This window comes from Lytechinus pictus, chromosome 12 (assembly GCF_037042905.1).
Source record: "Lytechinus pictus isolate F3 Inbred chromosome 12, Lp3.0, whole genome shotgun sequence".
NCBI classification, from domain to species: Eukaryota; Metazoa; Echinodermata; class Echinoidea; order Temnopleuroida; family Toxopneustidae; genus Lytechinus; species Lytechinus pictus.
In genome coordinates, this window is record NC_087256.1 from 12,439,613 (window position 1) to 12,466,549 (window position 26,937).

Genomic DNA, 26,937 nt, shown 5'->3' on the forward strand with positions numbered 1-26,937 from the left:
TAGATAGATAGATAGATAGATAGATAGATAGATAGATAGATAGATAGATAGATAGATAGATAGATAGATAGATAGATAGATAGATAGATAGATAGATAGATAGATAGATAGATAGATAGATAGATAGATAGATAGATAGATAGATAGATAGATAGATAGATATATAGATAGAGAGAGAGAGAGAGAGAGAGAGAGGAAGAGAGAGAGAGAGAGAGAGAGAGAGAGATAGATAGATAGATATACTAGTTCCGCTGTCTAAGAAGGAGAGAAATGTTTCGTTATTTACAATCCGGAGTCCGTTACATGCATACCGTCCTCCTTTGATCTTTGTTTACAATCTTCCGAAGCCTGACCACAAGAATCATAATCTCGTCGCCGAATTATAGTGTCATCTCTTGTGTAGACACTAAACAACTCGTCCGCGAACATATCGGTACTATAATATTCTGAACGAATTCGCTCTTCGCGATTTCTATCGGCACCATAGTATCCCCACTCCCTCTCTCCCACCTTCTCTTTCTTTGTGGCTCACTCACCCCTCCCTTCCTCCAAATTTTCCGCCAAAAAATAATAGAAGACAATTACCTCTGTCCAAAATATTGGCGATTTACGCCAGAAAAAAATAATTCGGTGTTCAAGCGCCTATAATTTTAAAAGTTGAATGATGTGGTCATAATGTGGTCTATTGTGCATAGATGTCATATAAATGAATATTCATAAATTCCGATTCATGACTGAAATTATTTTTGTAGTAAATTATACGTACTGGTGATTTCAGTAGGCCTGTAAAATTACCCTTAGAGGCCTAGGCTGTATGCGTTGTTATGTAACTGATTTTATCTTTAAAAAATGAAATGAAATAAATATTAATCAATAAATATTCAATATAGTATAGAAAGAACCGATTTTTTCAAATTTCGTTTTCCGAATCAATTTATTTTCTGGAATTAGATTCATTATGACGCGGCAACTCGGCTCGCAACTGATGTCACAAAAACAAAAACAAATCTATAACTTGGTTATATAGGGCCTATAATGCTGCATAATTTATTTTCACCGCCGTCATCACCAGTGGCGGATTTTAGAGACACACAAAAAATAATGGAATATAATCAGAATACATATGCATTATATAGGCAAGCGATGACTTTTTACTTATGGATACATGGACGACACTGAATGAAGTCGTTATGACTCTGTATTCAGCTCCAAATTCCTTCTCTTGAAGTTTGCCAGATCATGATGTCCAGGGGGGCGTTTCATGAAAGGACTTGTCGGACGTTTTATCCGACAAATCCTGTTTTATCCGACAGTTACTATAGTAACAGTGCTTCTCAACCAATCAGAATCCAGGAAAGTTGTCAGATCTGACAACTTGTCGGACGAAAATATTGATGAAACGCTGGAGTGTACGTGGGTCAGCGTCAAACTTGAACTTCATCTGTATAGACACTGCAGGGTGGATTGATGCATTGACTAATTAAATTTAATTTTTTTTGCTTGTCAAATTTTTCCTGGAACAAAACCACGAACGGTGTAAGTGAAGATCTTCTCTTTTTCGGGGGGTGGGGTTGTCAAAACTTTCCTCTAAAAATGCCCCCCTGGAAAACCCTGGATCCGCCCCTGATCATCACTGCGAATTCCAAGGAGACATTATACCGAGGGAGAATCAAAAGCATGCATGTGTCAGCTGTACACAGTAAACAAAATTAACGCTGTTAACTATATGAACCTTACAGTAATTGTTTAAACAGTTTAAACAAGTGTTCAAATCTTAAGCAACAAAGTTTAATTTTCCATATCTAATCTTCATTAAATTAAACATGATTGTTTAAACGGTTAAACAAATACTGTAAGGTTCATATAGTAAACAGCGTTGTAAACAGCGTTTTTACTGTGTAGGCTTCAGGGGCCGCGGAATGGTTTTCAAAGTGGGGGGAGGCTGAGCCAAAAGTGGGGGGGGGGGGGCTGACCATGCAAAAAATCACAATCATATGGTCATTTTTACATTTTTGTACATGCACGGTTTTGGAAAAAAGTGGGGGCTGAAGCCCCCCCCCCCCCCCCCCCCGCTTCCGCGGCCCCTGGGCTTGGGTACGAAGTAAGCAAAGGAGCAACTGACTAGAAGACCGCGTATAGGCCTCATAAAATAATAATGATAAGCAACATTATAGCACTTAATAAAAAATTGCTGATCCTGATCGGACGCTCAAGCATTCAAGGAATTCCTTCCTACCCGGATACTATACATCTGGGTGAAGAGGCAATGTAGATATAAAAAAGAATATAGGCGTTTATGCCTATCATTACAAAAAAAAATGGTCCACCGTTGTTGGACATGCGGCGGGGGCCGACTTCGTCAGTACTTGTGCACCCGACGCGAGAGGGCGGTGAGAATTACGATATTATAGGGTTTATCTCGTGGAGGAGAATCTATTTGAGGAGCAGGACAGATGAAAGCTGGAGGGGAGAAGGCTGGCTGCCAGGGGTTCCATAGGATCGAGGCTGAAGTAGACGACACTGAGGGACTCTATGGCTGAAGAATAGGAACTTTTATGCAGTATTGTAGTTTGTAGCATCGTAGTTAAGTTTACGTTTTTAATCGAGTTTCTTTTTATCCACATTTAATTGTCTTAGTATTTTGTTTCTGTTGTTAAACACTGTTTGTTGGTGTGGGGCTACACTGAGATGAATGTATTGGTACTTTATTTTTTAATTTCTGTAATATGTTCTCATAATGTCAACACAATTTCTCAGTATGTTAGTCTTCCAGCGATAAAGCGTTTAAAATATTTCCGTTCGCCTATTTTGTACTATCATAACTCTGTAGCAACCTTTCAAGCAGAATTATGTCAACCTATATTATATAGTAACAATTTTTGTTATATTTTGTTATTATCTGGGGATGTGGAAACAAATCCTGGTCCAAATTATAAATTTCCATGTAGAAAATGTCAAAAGCCTGTGAAGAAAAACCAAACTGGCCTCCTGTGTTCTACTTGTAATAAGTGGCACCATTCCAAATGTGAAGGCATAAGTGAACAGGAGTACACAAGATTATTATTATAACCCTAATTAGTGTTGGACTTGTTTAACATGCTCTTTACCGCCTTTTTGTGATTCCTTATTTTTGCACCCCATTCAAACAAAATGTTGGTCATACCGAACCACTTTTGCCTCCCACTGAACATGTAAATAATGCCCCACCTTCCGATAAAACAACGGTGTATAAGTCCTTTGAAGAAAAGTTTGCATTTCATTCATTTAAACGTGAGATCAATATTGAATAAAATATCCGAACTTCGGCTTCTTTTTTCTAGACGTAAAATAGCTATATTATTGCCATCACTGAAACATGGTTAAACTCATTTGTAAATGATGAAGAAGTATGTATAGATGGATACTGTATATTACGTAAAGATCGTGAATGTGGGCTATATAGGTGGTGGTGTTTGTCTCTACATAAGAAACGACATTGCATTTAATATAAGAGAAGGCTTGACTTCAAGAAATATTGAATAATTGTGGATCAATATTCTATTGCCTCGGACAAAGCCCATTCACTCGGTGCTCTTTACAGACCCCCTAAAGATAATAATTTTATTGAATCACTCTCTGACACTTTAGAAAAATGTTAAAAAGATGGTGAGATTATAGTCTTAGGGGACATGAATATTTGCCTTTCGAAAAAGTCTCCTTTATCCCAGAAATATGAGAATATACTTATTAATCTAAGTGGTTTAAGCCAACTTGTAAAGCTGCCCACACGTACAACTTCTTCAGGGAGACATCTTCCTCCCTGATAGATCACATAATTATGTAGTAAAGTAGAGCATATTAGTCAAAGTGGTGTTATTGACCTAGGTATAAGTGATCATTTATTAATTCATTGTTCAAGAAAGATTGTTAGGCCCGTATTTGGGCAACACAGAACTGTATAAAGGTTATAATGTAGACTGGTCCAAGGTATACTGACTAATGTAACGATGTAAATATGGCTTGGGCAAATTTTAAATCTATATTCTTATCAATAGTTTATTATAGATAAGAGCGCACCTCTGAAAGAGGTAAGAATTAAGCAATCAACTGAAAAATGGATGAACCATGAAATTATTGTTTTAATTAAAGAGAGAAATGTAGCTTACAAAAGTATGAAAAGGAATATTGGCAATTTAGACCTTAAAAGAAAATATAAAGTTTTAAGGAATTTAGTTCAAAGGAAGGTAAAAAGTGCCAAAACGAATACTTTCAAGAACAAATCGAAGAAAACAAACATGACTCTAGAAAATTGTGGAAGAATTTGAAAGATTTAGGCCTAAAAAGTAAAGGGAAATCTGATCAAAAAACGGTTATTAATGTGCAAGGTGAATTAAGTCACGATAAGGCTAAAATTGCAAATGAGTTTAATCGTTATTTTACGACTGTGGCCGACAAGCTAGTTTGTAAATTACCAGTAAATAAAAAAAAAAATCATGCAGAAAGTGACCAATTTCAAAAGTTTTATGAAGAAAATGGTATTTTAAAAGGTAGTTTTCATTTTTCCCTTGTTACAGAAAAAATTGTTTTAGATGAACTAAATAGGTTGAAAATATCAAAAAGTACTGGTCTAGATATGATACCTGTAAGATTTTTGAAAGATGGGGCAAGAAATTTGTACAAACCTTTGAATTATGTTATTTATTTATCTCTTATGTCTAATTCTACCTTTCCTGGTGATATTAAATTCGCAAAAGTTACCCCGCTACCCCGGGGGGGCCACTTACATTGACGAGTGGATACCATGCGCGACCAAAAAAACACGTAAAAAGGATGTCCTTTTCACGATAGGGCACGTTACGTACGTAACGTGATAAGGGTGTCAAAAACACAAAAATAATGAAAAAAGGGTGTCTATTTCGCCAGGAAAATTACGTGTTTAGGGTCGAATTTGCGGGAATGATAAAACAAAATTAAAATGTTTTATAAAGGATGTCCATTTTGCCCCAACACTTCGTGTTTAGAGTCCGATTTGCGCGAGGTGTAGAAGGTGGGGTCGTACTAAACCAAATAAGGTAAAGCCGACGACCGAAGGACCCGTAACAATAAAACATTCCTGTACTTGTTTAGGGGTTCATTTCAGGGAATATTTGCCAAGAGTGTCGTTTTGTTTCCAATACTTGTTAAGGGTATGGTTTCACACGCCAATACTTGTTAAGGGGTGCATTTTCAGAATATGGAAATTACGTGTTTAGGGTGCTTTTCGAGACCCCATGGTCGCGCATGGTATCCATTCGTGAATGGAAGTGGCCCCCCCGGGCCCGCTACATAAAAAGAAAGATAAAACTGACAATAGTATAACTGTAGGCCTATAAGTGTATTAATTTCTTCCATCTCTCCCCTCCAGCGAATCCTCAACACTGCAGCGAGAATGGTAACCTTGAGCAAGAAACACGAACACATCACCCCTATTCTCCGATCACTTCATTGGCTTCCGGTTCACTCTCGCATAACGTTCAAAATTCTACTCATTGCATACAAAATTACCCATAATATGTCACCCAAATATCTCCAAGACCTTATTTCCCTTCGTTCTTCCTCTTCTGTCAGATCCTTACGTTCATCATATTCCAATAATTTAATTCATGGCCCTCGCACTAAGACCCGATATGGTGATCGTGCATTTTCTGTAATTGCTCCCACCCTCTGGAATAAACTTCCAATTCATATCCAAAATGCTCCCTCCGTGGAAATTTTCAAATCGTCACTTAAAGCTCACCTTTTCTCATAACTTTTTTTTTTCTTTTTTTTTTTGACCGATTGACTGTATATTATTATAATCTGCCAACCTGTGCGCTTTGAAACACCAGTATAAAGCGCCCTACAAATGTTATTATTATTATTATTATTATTAAGCAGAGGCGTCGATCCTGGGGGGGGGGCAGGGGGGCGATCGCCCCACCAATGAAAATATTGGGGGGCAAACATATCGTTTTGCCCCCCCCCCCCAATAATTCGGCATGTGCAAAAAATAAAATAAGATTGTAATGTTACAGAGAAATCAGCAAGCGAGATTGAGATACACAACTTGTTCTTTATCTAAAATCGTGCTCAAAATGTCCGCTTTTCAGATTGGAATATGAAATATTTTCAGCTCACGCTTCGCGCTCGCATCATTTCTGTAGCAAAACCCATACTTTTCTTGATCAAATAGCTGAATAGAATGTCCCATTTTCAGTTCTAAGCCTTAAAAGAACTCCCACTTCGATTTGCAATAATCTTTTGTTGAATCTATATCTCGTTCTTTATTAAAAACGTCCATTAAACTCAATTTTTTTTCAGATCGAAATATCAAAATTTTCAGCTCGCGCTTCGCGCTCGCATCTATTGTTTTTTAGATACCCATCTTAATCATTGGTACCAAAAATTCTTAGAATATCAAGCTTTCAGGTCTGAATATAAAGAAATTTCAGCTCGCGCTTCGCGCTCGCATTAATTTGTTGGTGAGATATTATGTGTCTCTATCTCATGAGTCATATATATATATATATGAACGTCTCTAAACTCAGTTGGAACTAAGTACAATGCTTTACCATTTTGCCTCATTAATATCATCTATGTCCAACACGCGGATCGCAATATCGTTATATATATATATATATATATATAGGCATATGTGTGTGTGAGTTTGTTTGTTTTGTGTGATCGAGCGCCTTTCGAAATTAGATTCATGATTTTGCCCCCCCCCCCCCAATCTGAAAAATGGATCGACGCCCCTGTGTCGAAAATTTTGGAAAAATCTGTTCATGCTCAAGTGGAGAAATACTTTCAAGAAACCAAGCTAATATATAAATTTCAGTCCGGCTTTCGTAACGGATATTCCAGTGAAACTTGTTTAATATACATTTAACAGATTTTATCAGGAATGAAATTTCACATGGGCGCATGGTTAGAATGGTTCTCCTAGACTTATACAAAAAGCCTTTGATACTGCATGTAAATCATAACATACTTTTAAAGAAATTAGAAGTGATGGGTTTAGACTCTGCATGTGTGGCATGGTTTAGATCATATTTATCTAACCGTCATCAAGTATAGTTACCATGCAGACGGTTCTTTCTGATTCACTGCCTATTGAATGCGGAGTTCCTCAATGAAGCATTTTAGGCCACATTCTTTTTATGTCTTACATAAATGATACGTGTATTCGTATTAAAGAATCTAAATTAATTTTATATATGCTGATGATATATAGTGTCTTACTATATTCAGATACAAATCCCAAGATAATTGATAAAAAACTTATAGTGCAGATTTGGCAAATTGCATCGAATGGATGTCTGACAACAAGCTTAGTTTACACGTTGGGAAAACGGAAATCATTTTATTTTGTTCAAAAAGAAAGTTAAGATATACACACGATTTCAAGGTTTCATATATAATAATCAGGTAATTGACAGAAAAGATTCAGTAAAATATTTGGGAATTAATTTAACAAGTAACCTATCATGGACGGGTTTGGTATATAGACTCAATCGCCAAAAGGGCAAATTCACGCTTAAAATGTTTGTATAGATATCAAACCTGTTTGAATATGAAGTCTAGACGTATTTTATGCTTTGCTTTAATACAATGTATATTCGACTGAACTGGAAATACGTATTTCCAGTTTAGTGATTCGACTATGCTAATGCGGCTTGGTACGGTAGTCTGCATGGGTATTACGGATAAGAAAAAGCTAAGAATAATTCAAAATAAAATTGTGAGATACATAAATGTTTTATAGGACCAAGAGCACATGTCGGATGTAATGAACTTGAAAAGCAGGATTACTTCATGTACATCACAGATCACAACAATTAGTATTACACCACATGCATAAAATATTCTATTCGGATACATTAGATCATTATATAGCAAATAATTTCACCCGCATGTATATCAAATATCCATAGGTACGATACTCGAAATAGTAATTTTAATTTTGTATTACCAAAACGTGAAGGACATATATAGGGAACACTTTTAATTTAATGGCATCCAATCTTGGAATGCTCTTCCTAATCAAGTAAAAGCTGTTAATTTTTTTTCTCAATTTAAGAGTGCATTAATGGACAAGTCCACTCCAACAAAAAGTTGATTTGACTAAAAAGAGAAAAATCCAACAAGCACAACACTGAAAATTTAATCAAAATCGGATGTAAAATAAGAAAGTTATGAGATTTTTAAGTTTCGCTTAATTTCACAAAATAGTTATATGCACATCTCGGTCAGTATGCAAATGAGAGAACTGATGACATCACTCACTCGCTAGTTCTTTTGTTATTATATGAAATATGAAATATTCTAATTTTCTCCTCATTGTCCTGTGAAACAAAGTTTTATTTCGCCCTGAACATGTGGATTTACCATTGTTTAACATTTCATGGTGCAGTCAAAATGCTCCTTATTGTCAAATCTGTAAAAATTGAAATATTGTATAATTCAAACAATAAAAAACAAAATAAATAGTGAGAGAGGGACGTCATCTATATATTCTTTCATTTTCATGTGACTAATTATTGTGCATACAACTATTTTGTGAAAAATAAGCGAAACCGTAATGTCATAACTTCCTTATTTTACATCCGATTTTGATGAAATTTTTAGCATTGTGCTTCTCTAATTTTTCTCTATTAATTCAAATTCAATTTTCTGAGGTGGACTTGACCTTAAAAGAAGCACCTAAAACTGAAGCTACTCGAGAACAGTATTACCAGTAAAAATCACACATTTTGTACAGTTGGTTTCTAGTATTGTAGATAATGTAGGGTATGTTAAAATATAATCTTGTTTCATATATTAGGAAGATTATTGTTTGCTTCAGATGTTTGCAAATTATTTGACTGATGGATATGTATGTATGTATTTTATTTTTACACCTTATTCCAGTACTTGTCGTAGTTTATACTTTTTGTTACAATATGTTAATGTTTTATACTAGTATAGGACCCCATTGGAAATAAGCCTTTCGGCTTTCATGGGCTATCCTGTCAAGGTATTCTTCAATTTCATTGTAATCTCCTGTGATATTCTTGACGAATAAAATCAATCAATTTCGAGTCAGACTACGCCTCGTGAATATTCCATTAAACATGAAACATTAGTGTATCCTGGTGAAGCCCTATGGGCGAAAATTTGATAAAAAATTGTCTCTCTACGGTTTTTTCAGGCACCTTGTGTTTTCAAAATAACTTCATGATATCTAAAACATGTGTATCTATGGGCCTTCCTGTGGTTTTCTTTGATTCCTTCTGTTTATTGATATGAACATTGATTTCGAATGAAATGTTGAAAGTAATTTTCAATGAATCTAGTGGTTCGAGCTTTTTTAGTGTACACTTCATTCTGGGCCGAGCTGTCTAAAAGCCAAGGATTTACGTGTATTCGATCGATCTCGACTATAATACCCGGTATAAATGAACACACACAAGAACTGGATTTAGGCAGTTCCGGAACTGTTTAAGAATTAAGATGAATGATTTCCAGAATTCTTCTTATGTCACATCCACTCCTACTACACTACAGATTCGCTGATATTATTGTCTTTCAAGCGAACAGAAGCTGGATTCAATCATACCAAGTCCAAGAATCAGAACTTATCGTCAGTTCGTCTGACTCGACGTATCGAGTCGAGTCTGATTGAGTGAGTGATTGAGTCCGAGTTCAGCCGATCAGCTAGGCCCGACGTTAGGTTAGCTAGGAGTCGTAGAGAGTGGATATCTGCATCTGTCAAAACGACTGCGTATCTTCTGGCACAAAAACCAAGATTAAAGAAGAACAAGTCAGTTGCTGTTGCACTTGAATATGAATCATGTTTGCACCTGAATTTTTGTGCGGTGCTGTTGAGGGTAAGAACAAAATCTTAATTTCAAATCAAAGTTGGAATCAAAGTTTTCTAAAAACTGTTGTTAGTGTTACTGTTATTTGTTACTTTAGTTTAGTCTTTACTTACAAAATGGGTGATTTCAAGTACGGTGTTGAAATCTGGTGTTGGTGTTGTGACAACACCATCCACAACACTGCTTGAAATTAGGCCGGTGTTGGGATTGACCTCGGAAAATATGATGTAAGACTTTAGTTACACGATGAAACATCCCCGTAAAATTAGCTTTATGATGGGGGGGACCTAAAGGCAGCTACCGTGGGTACTACTACTAGTATTCAACCCGGCATAATTCAAAGATTTTGACATATTCCCCAAAATATCTAGAAATAGGGAATTTATCTTAATTTCATACCTTTGTTATTTCCAGGGTAATCTGTTGTGAGTATTTTCTTTATCAATCTGTCGACTGTGTGCGCAGAGGATCGAATTATGCGGCGATGGCCTTTTGCACTGAATGGTACTAGTATTCAACCTAGTGAGGATTGATAGCAAATCTTAAAAAGGTCTAGATTGCTAAATTAGATCTAGATCTATGTAAGTCTCTGGCTTTGATTAATTCCCTGTTTGGTCTCATCTCAAATGGTCTAGTCCATAGTCGGATGGGACAAGGGCAGATTGAGAGACAGGACCATCTTTCATCACTAGGTTGAATACTAGTACCGACGGATTGAATACTAGTACCGTACCAAAAACCGTCGCCGTAAAATTCGATCGCCCGCGCACGCAGTTGACGGGTTGAAGAAAAAAATAACGGGAAAAGAATAACCAGCATTTGCTCTTTGAAATAAGACAGGTCTGAAATTCAGGTAAATTCCATATTTCTGTATATTTGAAGAAACTCTCCAAACAGGTTGAATACTAGTACCATTACGGTACGCACTTTATTTTCAAACGATAAAAGATATTATGCCAATTTTAATATTTGAACAAATTACCTTTCACTAATTTGTGGCAAACATAAAGATCATTATCCAAGAAGAAAATATCACAAACTCACGTAATACGAAAATCCCGCCGTGTTTTCCGAACACCTTGATTTCGCCGCCCGATGTAAAAGGGGTCCTAAAGCTATGCGTTCAATTTATCATGCAAAAAAATAGTATTGTGCCTCAATTTCTAAAATATGTTCACATTATTATATATAGGATAAAATGAAATTAAAGCGAATATAACTTCAAAATTCCAAACAGTAGTTGGTTTTCTCTGCATTTAGAGATTTACAGCAGCCTCTGTATACCCAGTTGTTGTGTGTCCGGACGATCAATTTTAGAAAGTCATTTGGAAAAAATTACAAGCGAAGTTTCATCAAATTTAAGTACAAAATTTTAGAAAATATTATAGAGAATAAAATAGAAGATGATTACAACTATTGAATTCATATTTTTAGTGTAATCTTAAGACAAAAAAGAAGGCTTCAAAAATATAAAGTGTCCGGACACCCGATCCCCCATCCTACTCTGTAGAATATATTGAATAAGTATCGTTCGTCACTCTGCAGTCACAGTTCCACACACAGAGTGCGCATTTGCCATAAAAATTGCATGCGCGATGAGTGGTGCATAGCTTTAGGACCCGCTTAGCTTTAGGTAGTTAGGACCCCCTTCCATACAGTTAAGATGAGTACAAATAGAGCTTTATATATTTTGATGAAGAATGATGTTCACTCTTTCAAATTCTTGAATTAATTAAAGCATTTGTATTCTGTACGATGAGAATTTAATGTATTTCTCTCCGATTTCATTTTCGTCGTCGAGACTTCTTGCGTGAAGTTGAGATGATTTAGCAGCGCAGAGGCGTGACGTCATGTGCTATCGACAACACAATCAGTATCGTTCCTCTGAACCTAGCTCGGTGTTGGAGCTCGGTTCAGCTGCCTTTTTACGCTCTCAAAACCAACACTGAACAACGTACTTGAAATCACCTAATGTTGGTAGGCCCCTACTACAGTTAGGAGACTGCAATGTTAGGTTTTGAATTTAGGCCTAGGCCCTAGGGCTAGGCCTATAAAATACTGCCATGACAAATGAATGAGGGCTTAGCCTACTGCGGCAGCCCGAACACAGTACACTGTGACTGTGTCGGGAATTGGGATGCGCAGAGTTGTAGTCAAACTCACCAGATGAAAATAAACTTGGATGCTAGATGGACTTGGGGGACCTGCATGTTAGGCTGGTCCCCCAAGTAAGGTAAGGTCAAAGGTCATTTTCAGGTCAACACTATAGTTTACGCGCAAGACTATTATGACAAGTATTATTCCATCCCAGTCATTTTACAATAAAGTTTCGATACAATTCTGTTGCGTGCCCTCGCAAATCACTATATTTCTGGTTAGTTTCATAAGTGGGTGAGACACAAAATCACTTTTGCCTTGTTTTGTCTAATTTCCAGATCTTATCCTATTGGCCATACTTATTCATGAACTATACAGCACTTTATATTCCATATGAAATATAAACTGTTTATGAACCAAATTTCTTTTTGAGCAATGGTGTAACAAATACACGAAAGTGGAAATTATACTATTTGGGCATTACACTAACCGAGTGAACATTTTTAAAACTAAGTGATTATTGGACCAAACTGTAATTAGACCAGGGGCCTGTTTCATAAAGGTCTTGCAACTGCTGTAACTTTGCCATAATGGCAACTACCATGGCAACAGGGCTAATCAGCCAATCATAATTAAGGTTACCATGGTAGTTGCCATAATGGTGACATGACCAAGGTCAAAGGTCATTTAGGGTCAATGAACTTAGACCATGTTGGAGGAATCAACATCGAAATCATATAGGTTAAGTTTTTGAAATTACCAATATAACTTTAAAAGCTTATGGATCTAGTTCACAAAACTTTGACATAAGAGTAATCAAGTATCACTGAACATCCTGTGCGAGTTTCAGGTCACATGATCAAGGTCAAAGGTAATTTAGGGTCAATGAACTTTGACCATGTTGGGGGTATTTGTTGAATTACAATCATACCTCTGAAAGGTTATAGACCCTGTTCATAACACTTAGACAAACATCCTGTGTGGTTTTCAGGTCACATGACCAAAGTCAAAGGTCAGTGAACTTTGGCCATGTTGGGGGTAATTGTTGAATTGCCATCATAACTAAAAGTTTATGGATATATTTTATGAAATATGGACATAGGGGTTATCAAGTATCACTTTACAAGTCTTAGGTCACATAATCAAGGTCAAATGTCATTTAGGGTCAATGAGCATACCATTATAAAATATGAATGTTTTTTTAAATTTTTTTTAATACTTATTTTATAGTGGTTTTCAAAGTCAGCACTGCTGCTATATTGAATTGTGTAATGTTTGTTCCATAGTCGTGGGGCTGACATCAGAAATGAAATCTCCTAGTGTTGCTTTAGTCTTGTGTGGGGGTACTTGCAGTGTGAGTGTATCTTGTGAGCTACGTAGGTGATGGTCATGATATCGGGATTTCAATTTCAAGAGATCTGAGATATAACTCGTATGTATTTCCTGAGATATAACACATGTATTTCCCTCATTATTCCCATGATTTACATGTACATGTAAATCCCATTTTCATCTCTTTATCATAAAGAAAGGCAATAAACATTTATATAAAATCAGGGTATTGGTTCTTACGAACAAGATACAGGTCATATAAAAATTTAAGAATATAAGAATAACATGACATGAAGAAAGACGGTGTGCATTTGGAAATTAATTGCATAATGTAATATTGAATAGTTTTAACAGTCAATTAGTCATAAATATGAGGCAAAGAAATTTAAGTACTGGTATGTTTCTAAAAAATAATGGTCATAAATGTAAACAAACGCATACATTGTGTAGTGAAACAGGTATTTGATAGATCTATATAAAGGATAGTGGATAAGGACATAAAATGAATGAAATTGAAATTATCATCAGCCTTTACACTGTTCACAGACTTTCATAGTGATTTCACCGCTGCAGATGAAAGAAATTATGGCCCTCTCCTACTGTCTTTCATCTAATATCCTGTGCAAGGTTATGCAAACAACCGAGCGAGGCCTATTTATGTACAGTATGAAGGGTGCAGATGGACTTTGCAATGACCTATACTGTAGTATTGCACTTACATGTATTTGATGTACATGTGCATGTCAAATCCAGTTCTTCGGATATACCTACTTGTAATGTGCATGTACATGTAGCTATACATGTACGTGTAGATGTGTTCAGAATAGCGATTCATTTCAAGTTAAACCACACAAATTGCATTGACCAGCACATTGCATTAGTGTCAGCAACATGTACATGTGCACCATCTACTCATGATATCAAAGGAAATTTCCACCACCATAGATGTTGGTTTGTAGATCCTAAGACTGAAAATTTCATCAGAATTAGATGTAATTGTAAATATGGAGGTTGATATTATTAAATTTGATTTTGTTTTAAAAATATCCTTTTATTGTGGGGGGGGGGGGGAGATGGCGTAAATTGAAAGGTACTGCATTCTTTAGGGTTTTTTTATCCACTAGAAACCATTTATATTCTAGTATGTTGTGTGCCTATTTCATGTATTTCTTTACAGTACTGAACATAAGAAGTATCTGGATTCATCATGCTTATTATTTTGCCTTGCCCATCCCTCCTTCCCTCCAGGTTTCTATGGTAGGCCATGGACCCCAGAACAAAGAAGGAACTTATTCTCCCTGATGCAGCGTCTTGGATTGAACACCTACATGTATGCTCCCAAGGATGACTGCAAACATCGAGCATTCTGGAGAGATCTATACTCAGTAGAAGAAGCAGGTACTTTTCATATTCACATTTCATTTCATTGTGATATCCACCTGCTCAGTGGTGGGTCCATGATTTACGGGGGGGGGGGGCTCCTTTTTTTTACATGTATTCTGACAAAAAAAGGGTGACACAACAATTGCTCCTGCAACATTTGCTCGGGTCTTGATATCTCAGAGGGCATAGGGGTAGAGTTAGAATTGCTATAGAGTTTTTGGCTCTGAATCATGGAAAGATAATAATTAGGGTTTTATTTATTTATGAAGGTTGGATTTTTTGTTTGGCTTAACGTGCAGATTTTTCATCAGAGCCATTGTCGCTGTCCAACATCATGGAACCCCCCCAAAAAGGTGTAAGGTCAGCACATTTTCAACCAAAGAAAAGGGTTTAAAGTACTTTGAGAAAGAGACATGTATCAGGAAAAAATCTTGTACAAAATTTTAATTAAGGCCCCCTCCCCCCCTCTCTTTCTCTTATCATTTTAACAGACAGGATATAGAAATGTATGCCAGTAATATATGCAGCATCTGATGAATTTACCTCATACTCTGTTAGAAAGCATACAAAGATTCAGTACAAAATGAAATACTGTAGTGTACATGACTGAGAGTATGTCTAGATGTTTTGCACATGTCTTTAGACAATATAAATGTTGTGGACCTGTGGTCCTGTCTTGGAAAATAAGTAATTACATTATTATGAAAGTGGTTTCTGTTTCATAGTGAGGTTGCAACACTCATTCTGTCGTGTTCTATAAATAAAGCCTAACAAGGATGTAATTAAATTAAAATGCTCTTATGATTATCTTTATACTTTACAGGGAATAATTTTCCCAGTATTGCATCGCAATTTGCGCCACATAATTGAAAGATTGCTATGCGTAAAGTCTTTTGTACAGCATATTTTTACATAGGACTGTACATTATTAATAGTTGAAAGCTTTTCTCTTATGACCATAAATGCTATTCAAATTTGTAAAGCAAAATTATTCCCTGCTTTAATATTTGTCAAGGATTCAGAATCAAAATGACTGTGTTTAAATTTGCAAGTTACCTTTAAAAGATCAGGCAGGAATCACAGGTCGGAGCTTTTTCCGAAATCCTATTCTCATCTCCTTTCTTGAACTGGTTTCCAAAATCTATTCATGTTTACAAAGTAATCTAGTGGCTATGGAAATGCCCTCAGTTGGGTCAAATGTTTTTCGAGATATATGTAACCATTATGCTGACTCAACCCAAGACAACACCCTATAAGACTTTGAGGGGTAATCTGATATTTAAAAAGTACGGCTGAACATTAACAGAAAATGCATATATCGACAGTATTCTGTAAACACCTTTAACATGTGGGATAAAAAAAAGTAGCATGCCAAACATGCTTACACTTTTCTACTTCCGGGCAAAGAGCACTTCCTCAAGACCAGTTTTGTCGTCAAATCTACCATCCACTCAGATTAACAAGGCAAAGCATTCTGGAAAACCATATCACAAGATGGATTTCAATACTGGTTTCCAAGTCTACCGTAAGATAGTGTCCAAGACTGCTTTGATTGATCGTAATCGTATCTACACACTAAAATGAGAATTGGGTCCAATACAAGTGGGTCATCGAACATTAATTTCTTAATTTAGAATTTTTGCCCCCTTGAAAATTCTTTTCTTGGAAATATAAATCACTGTGTTGCCTTTTTCCACTACTTTGGCCAAATGTGATCTGCCTACTGAGCACTGTTTGGTATGGTATACTGTAAATTTGCAAACATTAATTTAGATAGTTAATAACTTTCCTTGAAACCTTGAAGCATTATTCCTCGTCATTTTGTCAGAATTTTTCTTTCTACTTTTGAGATTCAACAATGTTTAATTCATCCCTTTCTATGAAGGTTTTTGGAAATATTTTTTATCTTTTTTTGTTTTTGTTGGAATTTCAAGCTTTTTATCAAAGTCAATAACCACCAATGTGCAAAATATATTTTTCAGTATACACACCTGTAGACCATAACAAGGATAATAGAATACAAATACAAAAATAGCATGAATGCCAGCCAAGCCAGGTCCATTGCAGTTTACAGTCCATGTAAACTCACTATTTGGGATATAACAGTGAAAGTCTTCGTGAGTTGATTTCTTCACTTGTCAGCAGCAAACCACAATTGCAATTTGCTTTAGTAGCAGATGGTACTGTCATGCCTTTTAACAGTTTTTGTGAGATCAATAATTATTTAAATGCATACAAGTGCAAAGCCTGAAATCACTTGTTTGATATGATCTACATGTACCAGAGCTTTAAATTTTAAATGCTGGTGAATAATGCATTTTTAATTTTGAAAGAATGCTCAACAGCCACTAAAATATTTTACATATTCATAAATATGAACAGTTTACCGAAGCGTCGTTGTAATTTTAAAATTGATTAATTATTAATCTTTGTTTGTTTATCTTTTTGTTGTTGCTTCCTTAATTGTTTTATTGTCTTATAATGTACAACACTTAATGTTCTAAGTTTTTCAAACCATTTTTTCCCCTGTTCTTTATAATTATTTCTCATTGTATCTTATACTTGTCTGAATTTAAACTTATTTTTATTCTATTTTTTGGCTCCCGGTGATAAGCTCTGTGCTTTTTAAGGGGCCAACACCTTATGTATCAATGCCTTATTTAATTGCGCACATTGTAAATATATGTTTTTATTGGTTTTACACATGAATGTGAAATAAGTGAAATATATAAGTAGAGAGACAAATAAATACTATCAATTTGTTAACATTTATTCCCAAAGCCTTAGCAACGTTCGCATAGGAACATTTATAAAAGTTACAATATACATGTAATGCAGGTAACATATCTGAAAACACAGCTTGTAACAAGTGCACATTAGAAACATGAAGACATAATACTAAAAAGGACTGGGAAGTAGAAACAAAATCCACCTTTTCCACATGTTATTGTATTTTACATATATTTTTTTTTTACTTGGTTGCTTACCTTCATACACGTACATTGTAAATGATACAGTCTAAAATGGAAAATTCCTTTTTTGAGCAGAAAATCAGACATGTTCAACAGGATTTGAATACAAAAGGAAAAGTTTTTTGTTTTTTTTACTTGTAGAGTGTTTTGCCCTCTCTATATATTTACTGAACCTTGGAGGATTTTAATTTTCATATTAATCATACACATTTACATACATGTGCTGTACATGTAGGTGATGCTATTGTAAGGTACATGTGGGTGAGCATGGGGTAAAGTTCAATAATTAATTTACCATTATTTTCTGCTTGATACTGTTTTTGAGTTGTAATATTAACCTTGACCTTTCACCTGCCTTTTACTTCTTCTCACTGTGTTCAGAGCACCTGACAAGTTTAATATCCGCTGCCAAGGACCATGACATATTGTTTGTCTATGCCCTTTCTCCTGGTCTTGACATCACTTTCTCCAATGCCAAAGAAGTCACATGTCTCAATAGGAAATTAGAGCAGGTAAGAATTAATATTCAAATCACAATGCTATTTAGTAAAATGGTGATATTGACCAAACTTTATATCCCCTTTTCTTCTGTCTTTGGTAAGAATAGTGCACAAAGTCAATGCTGATGACTTTGAAATATTTGTAATTTTGTAAACTTTTCGTGTTAGCATTTTCATAAGAGATATTATACATGTATATGCATTAACCTTTGTCTTGAAATTATGGAAGAAAGATGTTGAATTTACAAAACCATCTTCTTGCGATTTTGATTTGTGTTATCCATCTTTCCCCTATATATTTGTACCTCGTGAGCTATGTTATTTTTTCTGAAGGGTACTTATGTCAACTTTATATACATTGTCATTTATGTTTTTATTAAACATGAAACTTGCATTTTATTGTTATACTGTAAGTTTTGTGTCGCTGTCAAGATTGATAAATGTACACCTACATGTAATTCCATTCCACTCCGTTCAATATTCAGGTTGGTCAGTTTGGATGTGAAGCATTCGCTCTGCTTTTTGATGACATAGACACAGAAATGTGTGTGGCAGACACAGAGGTCTTTCAATCCTTTGCCCATGCTCAGGTTTCTGTCACTAATGAAGCATTCCAGTATCTGGGCCAACCAAAGTTTCTCTTCTGTCCAACCGGTAAGACATTATTACCATCATCATCGTCGTCATTATTATCATCATCATCACCATTGTCCAGTGCACTCCAGGCTCTAATCGTACATGGAAAAATGGAATGTTTGTACACATCTCTAAGTCAGAGGTGCAAACATTTTTTTTGTCTTTCATTGTATAATTAAAGCCTGGAAAATCACTGAATGCATCAATAATTTACAGCAAAATACTGCCGAATTCATGGCACCCCCACCAACATTATCATCATCAGCAAAATTATCATCATCATCATTATCACCATCATTGTCATCATCATCGTCATTATCTCATCACCACTACCACCATCATCTTAACTATCATCATCTTTAGCATAATTACCATGCTAATATTTGGAGAAATAAATATTCAATCATTTTACCATTGTTAATGAATTATTAAATCCTGCATCACTTTCAACATTCCCCTATTCAATGAATAACCCTTTTCTGCCATTTTCTATTCTAAAATAAAAAGTTTTCGCATGCAAAAACTTTATAAAGTACAGTTGATTCTGCAAAGTAAATCATGTATTGTGTATAGAGAGTGGTGTAAGATTATAACAGTTCAACAAAAAGTACAATGCAACCACAATCCAATAGTGAGCATGATTATACATGTGCTTCTTAGCGTTTCATGATATACATGTAACACCTTCATTGCGGTATTCCTAATGAAATAATTTCCTGTTGGTTAACTTAATGTAGGAGACTCCCTGAAAGGATTTATACAGTTTTGCAATATTTATAATCCATTGACAATCTTAAATTCATGAAAACATACACAAAATCAAAATTTTTATAATCTCATGAGTAGAGTATGAAACAAAAATGAACAGTTTATATATGAATATAATTTTCACCATGTGAGCAGTTTTGGAAATTAATGGTATTAGCAATCAAGTACATATATAAATATATATAGTGCTCTTAATAGTGCGCACTAATTTAATTACTTCTTCTTGAGCTACTGCTCCTCTAGTGTTTAGTGCATTCAAGGATTCAATTCACCACAAATTGTTTTTTACAGAGTTAGACACTCACAAAAATATTGCACTTTAAATGCCAATTTGCTTGCGGTACATAACACTGCAGCGCACTGGTTAAATCATGCTCAGAGGATGCACACAACCGAATATAAATCACTGAGATTGCACGTGAAATATCATGTGCATGTTGTCATTATTCTAAGTCACACTGAACTCCTTGTGGAAGACCCACCTCCCTCCTCCCCCCCCCCCCCTCCCTCCTCCCCCCCTTCCCTCCTCCCCCCCCCTTCCCTCCTCCCCCCTCAGGATAAGATGTGGTGAGATGGTTAATCAATTGATAATAGACAGATCAATACAAAAATATGCATTTTAGAATTGATTCATATCGCATGCATGTTTCACAGAAGCAAATGGCCCCTGTGCGGTGTTTTTTGAAAAGTTACTATTTTGCATTCAATGTTTTCTCAAGTATGACCCAAGAGTCTTACTCTCATTAACACAAATTATTCTGGTAATCGGAGAAAGGGATTTTGATTTTGGAATGTTGTATTTTTTGCAGAGTATTGTGGGACCCGTGCTCAGCCTTCCGTAAAGAATTCAGAATATCTTCAGACGATTGGTAGTAAACTTCTTCCAGACATCATGGTCATGTGGACAGGTAGGATTTAGTGCATTACTCTTGTATCTCTGCAGAGTATATTTTTTTTCAATGTAATAATAATTGTAAAAATGACTGATTTTCCAAAATATTAACAATGATTTTTTTTTAAGATTTCCATTTAAGTAATTTGATCATTTTTGGGGTCACATCTTGATCTACAGTATTTTGTAAGTTCTTCACTTTTGTGTGTATTATAATTTGTCTTCAATTATAGTTAAATTCATTAGAATGATTTCAATTTTACAACTTGATGTGTAAGTTCGCAGTGTTTTGTTTTGAATAAGTTTGATGTTATTTTTTTGTTAATTTTGTTTTCTGAGATAACTATTGCAAAAAGATCAGGGACAGCTACAAAGTAGTAAACAAAACAGTTTTTTATGACTAATTAGCCATCTTTGCTCACATATAACATATTAAATATATAAATTGTAATAACAGTATTGATTATAAATTTGTCACAATTTTTTTTTTTTTTTCATTTTCTATTAGGGGGAAAAGTTGTGTCAAAGTTCATTACCATTGACTCCATCAAAGAGCTAAGCTCTGTTATCAAACGCAAGCCCGTCATCTGGGATAATATACATGCAAATGACTACGATCAACAGAGAATGTACCTTGGTAAGAAAGAAATTTACATTGTATATCTAAGAGTAGACATGGTTTTCCCTTTTTATTGACTATTCAACTTCCTCAAATAATGGGGCTTTTTAATTTATCGAAACATATCTGGAAAAATACAGATGATATTTTTTGTATAAAAGAAGCCATGCTTGATTGATTCTCCATTGAATAGCTATGTTAGAAGCAGGCTTTCCTGTTCACATTGTTGCAATGCATCAGTGATTGAGCACTCTGACCAAATTTAAATCTATCTAAATAACCTTCGGACCTGGAGGTTAATTGCCCCTCTGAATGGATTGCAAGAAGAAGTAGTTCAGCCTTATCATTTGACCTTGTAAAATAACTGAGCTTTTAAGTATAACACAAAGCTGCATGAATATAAAGCAGCTGAATTGTCTTTTTTTTTTGTCAGTTTTTTTTTCTGATATGATCATATGTAGTAGATCTGAAAATGAAGCCTCCATTTCTACATTTTACAAAATAAAAATTCTGTTTTTCAAAATTTCTATTTGTTGTGATATCTGGTTACTCCAGATCACATTATAACACTTCATCTGAATTTAATCTACTGTAAACGCTGTTATTTTCGCGGGATTAATTTTTTCGCGCTTGGCGGCTTCAAAACATATTCGCGGGTTCTTGAATTTGCGCTGCACACTCCATAATCAGAAAGTCACTTCCTTCTTCCCCATCTGTGAATGGTTTTGATTAACATTTCAGCGACAAAATTGTATTTTCTGATCATAATTCTAGCGGTGTAATTCAGCATTGTTTTGATCCAAACATGAGCTTTTGTGACATTTAGCGCAACTTTTCTTTGTGAGGCGGACATTGGGGAAGGCAAAACAGAGGCGCTGATATAGACGGCCGGGCACCGGGTAAGGACCGGGGGGATTACCGGTACGGCTATTCAAAGTGCATGGGATCAATCAACAAACCTGGGCGATCGACCAAACGTCTTCTTAAAAACTATTCAGATCTAAACACTCGCCAATGAAACAGCAAAAGCAATTTATATTTCTACCAATATCATAATTTAAACACTGATCTGCGACTGTTAAAAAAATGATCGCATTGCTTTGGAACAAATTCTCGCGATGCATATGATTTTGGAGCTCAAAAGCTTGCTTGCTTAAATGTCGCCCTCTTTAGGTAAAATTATGCAATCTCATTGCCAAAACGATACACGCATTTGAACTGCGGTTCAAAACTTGCATTTAAATAGATGCTCATAAATTCGCGCTCGCCAATCTTACCGCGAAATCCGCGAAAATATCCACTTTTACACTATCCATTTATAATGGATTCCATGAAAGGAATTCAGATTTTTCTTATCAGGTGCACAGTAAATGTGGTAGCATATTTATCCCCTGTCACACTGCCAAACTGAGTCCATTCCAGATTGACCGATTCTCTAGTGTGTGAGGAATGCGATGTTTTGGTCAGTCTGCCCAGTGTCTCATATTGGTCTGTGCCCAGGGTACAATAATACTGATTGGAATATCCCTGTTGGTGAAATTGATTGGATTCGATGGTTAGGAATTAGCTTCAGCTCCCCAAGGCACCTTTTCATCATTTTGTAATTGGTTTAAAATCCACGCAGATAGAATTGCATGGAATACAGAACCAAGTATAATGATGCGCTTTATTCTAAATGCCAGTTAAGCGTAAAAGGAGGAGTTTTGGAAATACCATGTGATTTAGTTTTCACTTGGATGAATTGAAACCAGCAAGAAGCTGTTGAAATGAAATGTTGAATTGAAGCTCTGTATCTGTGGAAGACAGGAAATTAAAACAATAGAAACCATGTAATGATGTAGATAATGTCCATTTTCAGTTCAGAGGCATTGAATTTTTTATATATCCCCGTTTTAGCAGTCATACTGTGATACTATCATGTCTTCAATGTGAACTCTCATACACAGAAAATTGTTGAAAGATGAGAAGAAAATATACACTAAAACTCTATTTAAATAACTCATTTTAAAGAAACGAACAAGGAAACTCATTGAATAGGAATAGTGGACCCTAAAGATCATTGTTTTTCACAGTAACTATGGGAATGGATTTAGGGCAACTCCCCGGAGAGGACGATCGGGAAATGTCCTTGGTAGAGTTATCATTTGGGAAAAGGGAGAGACTTAACTGCGATGGGAGACAAGTCCCTCTTACAAGAAAAAAGGACCACTGACTTTACGACCAACCCATGAATGATATCTTTCTAATCCATGGAGCCTTCATTAGGCCAAAATTAATCTGCTTTTGCTCTGTTTTGCTGCTTTTAAAAAAAAACATGGATATGGCATGAGTCAACTAAAAATGAATGATAAAAACAAATTGTGTTAACAAAAATGATTAAATGGATTTTTATCCAGGAACAGTCCCTTCTTTGCAAAAGTGTATCCTGAAGGAGTCACTGTACCTATATCGGTTACAAATGTTCAGCCTTCACTCTGTGTTTCTTGTAGGTCCATACAAAGGCAGATCTACTGAGTTGAAGCCATATACCAGTGGTATACTGACCAATCCTAACTGTGAGTACTACCTGAATCACATAGCCCTCCATACGTTAGCTACATGGAATAAAGCAGCAGGGACCGAGGGTAGCAAGAAAGATGAGCCTCCGGGTGAGTGGGGAAACCATAAGTATGATTATGTTGGTGGTGGTGGTGGTGATGATGATGATGATGATGGTGGCTGTGATGGTAATAGTTATGGTGATGATGATGAAGGTGATGATGACGATGGGGAGGAGGATAGTGATGGTGATGATGGTGGCTATGATAATAGCTATGGTGGTGATTGTAGTGTTGCTGATGGTGGTTATAGCGATGGTGAGGATAAAGATGATGATGTTGAGGAGGGGGAGGAGGACGAAGATGATGTTGATTATGATAGTGATAACAAAAACATGAATGTATGGTTATTTTACCACTTATTTTTGATCAACTTTAATTGTCAAATTTCTCTTTTCTTTTGTTGCCCCCTCCCGATCCTCTCTCACTTTTTCTCTAATACATTTTTACTTGTTAATATAGTGAATGTTAATTGAAGTTGCTTAAAGAAGCATGTCAGTGAACTAACACTTATTTTTCATATTATCATTTCTGGCTATATTTTAGGAGACATGACAGAAGAAGCGACCATTAGTGCAGATGAGCAGTTAGAAACAGAAGGAAAGACTGAGCCAGGACCACGGAGACTAAGGATAAATCATGGGAACTATGATCCTGAATTAGCTCTCAAACTTGCCATTGCAGACTGGCTTCCCATGTTTCACCAACCAAAAGCAGTCCATGCTAAGAAAGCAGCTGTGATCCCTCCTACTGCCCCGACTCCGTTACCCGTCCCAGCCCTTCCGGTCGTAGCCCCTCCCATTCAGAGTATCAACACGTGCATGAGCGTGACCCCTACCACAAACACTTCCTTCCCTGCATCTCTGGAGGAGACCTCCCAGGTTGCAGCTGAAATCCTGAAAAAGAGAGAGGCCTTTGATCCTCTAGGGATCGAGAACTTCATACCTCCTTCAAACATTGTCAACTCATTGATCAGTCAGCCACGACCTCCAGTCATAGAGGACACGTTAGAGCCAATGGAATGCAATGGTGACAGCTCACAGACAACTGTCCTGAGGACTAATGATTCAGTGCCACCTATTGTACCAACTAAAGACAGCAGTAGTATGCCTACAAATACAACAACAAGTAGCAAAGTAGCGGACATAGACATGCATGAAGCGGATATTGTGGATAAGCCCGAAGGGGATATTGCAGATAAACCTGAAGGAGATATTGCCGATAAGCCTGAAGGGGACATTGCGGACAAGCCAGAAGTGGACATTTCATATAAGCCACCTATCCCTAAAGTGGTGGAAGAACCGGTAGCTACAGACTCTAGTCCTGATGTTGCAACAGACTGTGAGATGCAAGTGGACAGTTTGTCTGACAATCCTCCAGTAGACAGCCAGGACAACCAGGGAAGAAAGCCACCACCAAGAGAAAAGATCACAGAGGAAGACCTGAGTCTTATGTGTGAACTCTTTTACTTGCCCTATGAGCATGGGCCAAGGGCAACACACGAACTGGAAGAGATCCATTGGCTAAGGAATAATGCCTATGTAGTGCACGCAGGCAAAGGCTCTGCAAAAGGCAATGTAGAAAAGGTGAGCTTTACTTATTGGAAAAAATGTTCAGTACAAGATAGCTGTGAAGCAATGTTTAAATGGTGAATATGCTACTAAATACTGCTTTGAAGTGTAATTGAAATTTTAATTACAATGTTACTTCATCCACGTCTTTTGGCCTCTGGACACCTGACAAGCCAAATCTGCTCACTTGAAATTCCATTGCTTCTATACCCTTCACCCGAAGTAGAATAGGGTTTGAAGCATAGCATTGACAGTTGACATATATTTTAATCAGGTAATACATATTCTGTACTCATAAGGAATTGATATGACAGGCAGTTGCAGAATACAGTCTTTTTTTCTTGGAAGGGCAGTGTAAATCAGCATCATCAAAGGCATTCTTACAAATCCTCAATAACAGGTTTTGTGGACATTTGTAATGGATTGCGCAAATGAAAGAACAGTACAGGGACCCGTTTATAAAAACTTGTTCTAAAAACGAATTTTTAGTAATAGTTTAAACCTACTGAAATTATCCATGCCGATCGTAAACTTGGTGTATAACTTGTGCATTTGTTATTATAACAAGTCTTCATAAAACAATCTCCTGGATTGGTTCCTAGCTAGTGTTTTGAACAAAGTGTGCATGCCACAATGACCTTGACTAGCCATTACTATCTAGCAATTCATTGTGTAACCACATTTAGAGAAAATAAATCCACAAGCTTGATGGTTCTGCTTGAATGTCAGTTTACTGACTCAAAATAAGAGAAAGGACCTAATAATTTATGTCCCTTAATGAATGACATGGAAGTGTATGGTTTTATTTCTCTACCCCAATAAACAATGCTACATTAACTGAAGGTATAAAAAAAGGCCAATTAGAAAAGTTCAAAATTTACACGAAGATAGTACATGACATGTGCATATTTCAGTAGAAATATGGGCATGACCTATAAATATTGATTAATTTGTATACATTTTGTGTTGTAATGCTTGAGTGTCAGAGCCACCTCTTTGTACATAAAGGAATGCCATATACATATTTTCTTTACTTATCCTCTCATTCATCATAGGCATGCAACAATTAGGAATTCAGGGGAAGGCCAGTTTGTACGATGCATAGTATCTTTTAAGAAAACAGGATTCAAATGTACTATGCATCTCTCAAAGCAGTTTCCCCACAGTGGTGGACCGTGACCCGGAGGAGACAAAGCATTAGAGGGGCACAGCATTGTTCACAAACAATGCAGTGCCCCTCCAATCATTGTCTCCTCCGGGTCACTGTTTCCCCACTTTCCCATTATTTTGTATGTGATGTATGTAAGGATTCTAGGTGAAAAAAATGTGTGAAGGCTTCTTGCATAAAGACATGGCTCTAGCTGTTAACAAGGTGTCTAGAGGTTAAGTTTCTTAGGATCAGTTTACAACAAATAATACACTATGTTCATGGTTAGTGCTGTATAAAGTCTGTATTTACTAAGTCCAATGTAGTTCTTGTAGCACTTAGATTACTGCCAAAACTTTTGAACAGGTTAATAGTGTTCTTTGATGAGTTTTGGAATTGAATAGAGATAAAAGTTCTTCATCCTTGAAGATTGCATTTGTGAGAATTTACTATCAGGATTTACTAATCTTGTTGACATTTTCAAGCTAAGGCTTTTCCTAAGCCTATATGTATATGTTTAGGAATTGATGTTTGTGCCTGGAAAATAGTGTATGCTGAGGATATTC

General features: G+C 36.1%; 1 protein-coding gene across 5 annotated transcripts in view; it reads left to right on the forward strand.

The window, feature by feature from the left end:
• The first annotated feature begins 9,394 nt into the window (after positions 1-9,394).
• LOC129273539 (protein O-GlcNAcase-like) overlaps positions 9,395-26,937 on the forward strand; it is a 36,623-nt gene continuing 19,080 nt past the window's right edge. For all 5 annotated transcript variants that reach the window (XR_010295352.1, XM_054910586.2, XM_054910588.2 and 2 more), the window contains exons 1-8: positions 9,395-9,866; positions 14,535-14,684; positions 18,023-18,153; positions 18,627-18,795; positions 20,355-20,453; positions 20,946-21,074; positions 23,546-23,704; positions 24,200-25,239. Coding sequence is in view for 4 of the 5 variants with exons in the window: in XM_054910586.2 (XP_054766561.2) it covers positions 9,830-9,866; positions 14,535-14,684; positions 18,023-18,153; positions 18,627-18,795; positions 20,355-20,453; positions 20,946-21,074; positions 23,546-23,704; positions 24,200-25,239 (1,914 nt within the window). In the remaining variant the exon portion in view is untranslated. The remainder of the gene's footprint in view (positions 9,867-14,534; positions 14,685-18,022; positions 18,154-18,626; positions 18,796-20,354; positions 20,454-20,945; positions 21,075-23,545; positions 23,705-24,199; positions 25,240-26,937) is intronic.